The sequence below is a fragment of the Akebia trifoliata genome, chromosome 1 (genome assembly GCF_017979445.1).
Source record: "Akebia trifoliata isolate Shusen 1 chromosome 1, ASM1797944v1, whole genome shotgun sequence".
Classification (NCBI taxonomy): domain Eukaryota; kingdom Viridiplantae; phylum Streptophyta; class Magnoliopsida; order Ranunculales; family Lardizabalaceae; genus Akebia; species Akebia trifoliata.
Genome location: NC_141375.1, coordinates 30,083,485 through 30,090,656, shown reverse-complemented (window position 1 = coordinate 30,090,656; position 7,172 = coordinate 30,083,485). Strand labels below are relative to the sequence as shown.

General features: G+C 32.4%; 1 protein-coding gene across 1 annotated transcript; it reads left to right on the top strand.

Annotated features, from left to right (window-relative positions):
* Positions 1-1,694: 1,694 nt before the first annotated feature.
* LOC147411623 (ribonuclease 3-like protein 3) lies at positions 1,695-3,655 on the top strand. Its single transcript, XM_086454516.1, has 3 exons — positions 1,695-2,181; positions 2,846-2,992; positions 3,318-3,655. Exons 1-3 carry the CDS (start codon positions 1,777-1,779, stop codon positions 3,579-3,581), a joined length of 816 nt encoding a protein of 271 aa, XP_086310642.1. The 5' UTR covers positions 1,695-1,776; the 3' UTR covers positions 3,582-3,655.
* Positions 3,656-7,172: the final 3,517 nt, after the last annotated feature.

Genomic DNA, 7,172 nt, shown 5'->3' with positions numbered 1-7,172 from the left:
AGTTTAAAAAAAAATGGATGATTTACGATTTTTGAACTTGTTTTGATGGGGTTAGAAATTTCAAGATGGGCTGATTTTTGGTGAGGATGATTTCCTCAAAAAATCAACTCATTTCAAAACTTTTAACTCATATAAGACAAAACAATTTAGCCATGGTGTGGATTTATTAATTTGTGGGGTGTCTATAGACTTATCCATGGGGTATAAGAGGTAATATATCATTTTAAGTATAAGGGCATACTTGTCATTGCCCAAAAAAACAAAGGTATACTTGTCTGTGCTAAAAAAAAAGTGTTTATCACTTCATCACTTTCTTTCAACATCAAAATAGTATTAAATTTTTTTTCACTTATTTTCAATAATAAGAACTAAAAATATGAAGTAAATAAATGTACTATTTTGACAAAAAATACTAATTTTTTTTTTCTGTGTCAAAATAATACTGAATTGTTTTTCACTTATTTTCAGCAATAAGAACTGAAAATATGGAGTAAATAAACGTACTATTTTGACAAGTACTGAATTTTTTTTCAACAATAAATGTTGAAAAATAAGGCAAACATGTACACCTAACACAAAAATAGTTTCCCCCTCAATTATTTATTGGGAAATGTTTAGCACAAAACATTTTGGCAAAACATGAGTTAGAAGTTTTGGAATTGACTGATATTTGGTGAGAATGATCTCTATAGTGAGGAGATCATCATCACCAAAAATTAGTCCATTGCAAAACTTCTAACCCTATCAAAAATGATTTACAAAAAATGAATGATCCACGATTTTTCAACTTGTAAATATAGGGATAGAAGTTTTGGAATGGGCTGATTTTTGATGAGGATGATCTCCATGGTGGGTGAGAAGGAGATCATCCTCACAAAAAAATCAGTTCATTCTAAAAATTTTAACCCGGACAAAAATGATTGATTAAAATATTGGTCAAAATGTTTGGCACTGAACGAGACCCTTATTTCTTTTTCACTTCTAATTGTCCCCGCACAAAATTTCTATTTTTGGTTGCCCCCGCCCCAAGGGCAAAATCCGGACTCCTCCCTTTATTGGAACGGTTTGTACGTGGCATGATAGGGATTTAAGAATGCAGATCTGACTCTAAACCAAGCCGTTTTTAATAACCCGCATCCCAATATATTACTTCTCCAATAAAAACGTGCCATGTAGGCAACGTATTTTCTTATACGAACGGGATAAAACACAAAATTGGCTAGACGTAATAAGGACGCGGGACTTTTAGTAACTTTTTATTAATCTGCCAAAGTAGATCGAGATCAAGGGAACATATCGTTGGTTTGAAAGCGCTTTTTTTAAGCTATTTTTTCATTGAATAATAGTAACCGGACACTCCCACGTGGCATACTCTCCAGAAACCCCTAACGTGGAATGTGTCAAAACCATAGATTTTTTCATCGGGATACACATCTTCAATACTCATGAAGATATGATTTTGTGTGTATCACGAGGAAAAAGTATATGGTTCTGAGATATACCACGTGAGGGGTGTGCAGGAGAGTATGCCATGTGGGAGCATCTTATCACGACTCTTTTTCATTCTCACTTCCATACAGCTTCCCAATCCTTTTTGGACTTTGACTTTTCTCACAATTATATTATAAATATAATAATATTCTCTCCTTGTTGAATCTACAACCATCTATATAGTTCCGTCCATATATATAATTTCTTGCAGAAGAATTCAAACGTTCCACTCGCTCCAGGTCGTCTCCACCATTGTTGAAGTTTCAAGAACATCGAAGAAAAAGAATGACAATCAGTGAGGAACAAGAGACGTCTACATCTCTTTGTAGTTTATTACAAGAGTTTTGTTTAAGAGAAGAAAGCGAGTCGGGACCGAGTCTAGAAGGTGTGGAGGAGATATTGGGTTACAAATTCGTCGACAAGGATCTCTTACGATTAGCGTTCGTCCATCCATCCTTCTATTATCCAACAAAGCCCTATATATCTTACGTTCGACTCGAGTTCTTGGGTGACTCGATTCTCAATACGTTGGTTGCCAAGGAGTTGTATTTCTTGTACCCCGATTCTTCTCCGGGTCAACTCACACGTCTTAAAGCAGCGAATGTTGGGAATGAAAAGCTGGCACGGGTTGCAATTAACCATGGCTTGCATCATTATTTACGACACAAAGCGCCTCACATCGATGAACAGGTAACTCAAAACATTCTTTTTAATACGAATTTGTCCATCAAATTGGGTCTACTCAATGAGTCGACTCAGGTTAAAGAATAACATGAATATTAAAAAATATATATATATACATAATTCTAGGTTACGGATGAGCTTGTAAAACTATGATGAAAATAAGTAGGATTGTTGTACGAGTAATGGACGAATCTCCCGCTCTCTACCCAAATTGATGATATAATCCTTGACTTTGGTCTTTTTTATTAGACCAATAAAAACATGTAAAATACCCCCGGAGTCGTGCTGGAGTGACCTCAATGGGAGACACCTTGACGTGGTGGCGCACACATATTCGTAGATTTGTTTTACTCATATATCGGAGAAAAACGCATTTATGGGTATGCTCTCGCCACCACATCAAGATGTTCCCTATGTCCCTTAATGAGGTCACTCTAGCATTAATCATACCGTTGTCAAAATCCATTGTCTTTGATGATTTTCTTTTTATCATAGCATATTTTTTCATAATTTTTTATTGTTTATATTATTTTAATTTCTATTTGAATGGGATCTAGAAATAACATTGATAATAAATTAAAACAAAATAAATCTAGATCATACATAGACTTTTTGTTCGTATGTCACATATTTTGGTCTCATTTGTTGCTTAATTTTTTTTTTTCTTTAGATTCATGAGTTCGAACAAGCAATTTTGGATTATCCATTGAATTCAAATGGGCTCATTGATACACCCAAATTCCTTGCGGATATCGTGGAGTCAACAATTGGAGCTGTCTTTATTGATAGTAATTTCTCTCTAGACATTGTGTGGAAGGTATATATTGTAGGAATGATTTTACATCCTTCTAATCATCTCTAATATTATTGACTATCCCACGTGGCACACTCAATCGTAACCGTAGATCTGTACGTCTTAGGATACAAAACTGCACTTCCCCATAAAGATGTGTATCCCGAGGTGTACATATCTATGATTCCCGAAACTGTCACATCAAGAGAGTCGATTGATTGTGCACGTGGGGTGGTCAGATTATCACGACTCTTATTCTTATTAAGAAAGAAAATTTTATTTTATTTCCCAAATATTTTGAAATATATTCTTAGATAAATAATTTAATAATATTGTGACTTGTGAGCAGGTATTCAAGAAAATGTTAGAACCAATCATTAGTCGAGAAACATTGGAGATACATCCAGTGACCGAGTTGTTGGAGCTTTGTCAAAAAAATGGATTGGATGTCAAATTTATGAAGGAATCGTGGAAAGAAAATACAACTATTGACGTCCTTGTTGATAATAAATTGGTGGGTAGAGCAACTTATGGGTTGAAGAAAGAAATCGCCCAAAATAGGGCTGCAAAGGTTGCCTTAGAATATCTTAAGAGCACGTTGAGCCTAAATTAAAATTTCTATGTCCAATTTACTTGCTCTCTTACAAGAATTATGTATTAAATATTATTCTACATTTTTTAATAATATATATATATATATATATATATATATATATATATATTTTAAATGATGAATAAATTTATTAGAAGGGTAAAGGGGTTACTAAAATAAGAGTACTGATTATATAACTCACCCAGTGGCATACTAAATTGACTCCTTGATGTGTACAAGTTTGGGAATCATAAATTTGTATGTCTCAAGATACACAATTCTCTTGGGGTACACTTTTTTATGAGGAAGTGCAATCATGTATCCCAAGATATATGTATCTACGATTTTCAAACTTGTCATATCAAGGAGTCAATTGAATATGCCACCTACGAACTGTTGATGGCAGTTAGTTAATTTGAGAGAGATTTGAGTTGTATCTATAATCCTACACCCCAAAAAACAAACATGGGATTGGATTTTAAACTTATGTACAAAATATAAATAAATTTTATATATTGAAAAATATGATTTACATGATTTCTCTCATTTTATCGGATCAGAACCTGACTAATTTAGAACTGATCCGATAGATTTTCAAATTTGATTCTTATTGGAAGCCAAATCAAATCATCAAAGCACAGATCAAATTTTGGGTCTGATCCAATTGATTGATATTCCTAGGATAGCCTTTTTTTTAATGATAAAAGATGTAAGAAATTAAAATTATTATTTAGAAAATGTTTGTCAATGAGTTACAAAGATTACATGGTAAAAGAATAATCTCTTTGTAATTTTGAAAATTAATCAACGTGATTATTATAAGATTGTGGGATTGCATTTTTATTGATTATTTATCAAATTGATCCTGATGTATTGTATTAACTTGAAATAGATATGTGAAGGCATTTGTGAGATCCAAATTTTGTTGTCGAATCATTTCAAAGACCTTCTCTCATTATAATAGGAAAGACAAAACATATGTAAGACTAATTTCTTTAGAGAGTTAGTATTGTCACACCAACATTTACTACTGCCATAGTAATTCTTATATAAATCACTAGAGAATTGCACATAATTGGTGTGGTGTTAGTAAAAATAAGTGTGGTGTATTATTATAAATTAGATTAATAGATGCTTACGTGCAAAATTCCATATTATTATATAAGTATAGAATGATTATTCTTAAAAATCTTTTATGTTTATATAAAAATATATTAAAATCAATTTATACTGCTTGATTCGACCAAGTGAATACAACACGATCCTTGCCAGAATGCTTTCGTAATTGAGATGACTTGCCCGAAATTTAAAACCACTAGGAATCTTGCATTTAGAAACACATTGACAATACATTAAAACAAGATAAATGTAACCTATATATAAAAAGGTTTTTAGATAAACTTGTCTTGATTCCAAAGATCAAAGAAGCCATTTTAGATTATCCAATGCACTCAAACGGGCTCATTATACACCAAAGTCGCTCCTCTATATTGTTGAACTAGAGTTCTCCTATGTCGCCATAGGCATCTTCTTCAGAGACTAAGGAAAAAAAGAGGAAAAATAATAAATTAGAAGAGTATTATTAAAAAAATATTTGAGAATAACAGGGTAAAAGAGTAAATATAATACAATAAGAGAGGTATTATTGGAAAAAGGTAAAGGTAAAGATAATAAAATTGGCGACATATGAGGAAAATAATAAAATAAATCACTATAGCTGGATCAAATGTTCATTCCTTACAAGTAGACTCTACTATTGTGTTTTATTATATAGATACTCGACTATTTCTCCATATTTCCTCTCTCAATATCTCTCTTTTTACCCATGCACAGTCACAAAATTCTCCAAATTGTTTACAAGTCGATTTGACGAATTAATAGGATTTAAACAAAAACATCATTTGTATATTCTTCCAAAGTTTCTTAATTTTGGACATTTTTTTTTAATTTGTTCAGATTAACCTAATTAGTTGGGTTAAATTAACATTCGTTAATGTCTAATGGACATGCCTAACCGTTGGAATAATAATAAATAAACTAAAGTTCTTCATTGAGTAATAGAGTTTTTTAAGTGAAATAATTAGGAATTTGTCATGCCGGACTAGTATAGTAAAAAATGAGTTTGATGCTAGTTCCTACAAATGATTTGTGGTTAACTCGACAGATCCGACCAATCCCATGATGAGATAAATGGTCAATTTGAGTGCCAAAAGTGACCAAATTAATGCATGATTAATGAATAATTGGTTAATGAATCTAAGTCAAGTGTTTTGGTGGGCGTGCTGAATATTCCACGACATTGTAAGAAGTATGTTTTCATCATCAAACAAACGGTTGAAATGCTGGGGATTCCTAAGAAAAATATATCTTTCAACAAATTATATTAATTCCTAAAAAACAAGAACATATCTTTAAGAAAATCTTAGTTTTTCTCTTATCTCAACCGTTCATTTGATGAAGAATCTCAATGGTCAATTTGAGGTTCATATTTGAAGATCTCGATGTACCATGACTTGGGTTGAAAACGCACCTTCACCTAACTAATTAATTATATTACTTACTCAAACCAATTTGCCTATAAATAAAAATAAAAATAAAAAATTATTTTCACAAGTTGACTTGTTTGAATGTTTTATTGAGTTGGTTGAATCCAATTAAAAACATTCAACAAATCATAACAATTGCGTCTACAAATAAGGCATTCGTTGAATCGTACTGCAAACTAGTTCGCTTTGGATGCCCTTTGTCTTCTTCTTGTTGAGCTTCTGGACAATAACCATTGTCTATAACTTTAAGCCATGTAGACTTCTACGACTATAGAAAACTTAGGAGCGAAGTTTAGGCAAAAGTCACGTTGGGTTTTCTCTATTCTTCTTCTTTTTATTATTATTATTATTATTATAATTATAATAATAATCCAATGTTACCCAATACCTATAAAGTAAAATAATTGAAAGAGAAATCTAAGTTACAGCTTTGTAGACCATTGGAGCAATGTGCCAACTTCAAAAAGGGTACACGTGGCATATAAGCAAGGGGTGGGACCTCCTAATGTATTTGATATTCAAAGATCAATCTTACCTAGAATTCATGATTTAAAGTCTATTATCATCTCAAAATGTCTCGATAGAAACATATGAGTTTTGATCGAAATGTTGGTCCAAGATTGGTTTGATTGAGATGATCTTAAGTTCTCTCTTGATCAAGACAATGCCTCTAATAAACTTGGTGTGGATACGAAATACATGGGATGGTTGTGATTATTGGTCCCATTTGAGGGTCAACTTTTAGATTCCAAACCCTTTCATGTGTCCTATTTTGATACTGTTAAACATTTATATGACAGGCTTAGAAATTGTAAATCTACTCTCTTGAGATACAAAACTGCATCATTTTACGGGGAATCGTAGTTCTGTATCTCAAGGAGAGCACATCTACGATTCCTGAGCATATCACGTCAGGTAAGTTAATTGAATTGACACGTCCCCTAAGTCAGATTATCAGCCCTTGGCCCATCATTATAGATTCGTGATAATCTAACTTACCAACGTGGCATTCTCAATCGAAACCCTACATAGAAACCTTATAAGATGCTCTCTATTGTACCTCGTG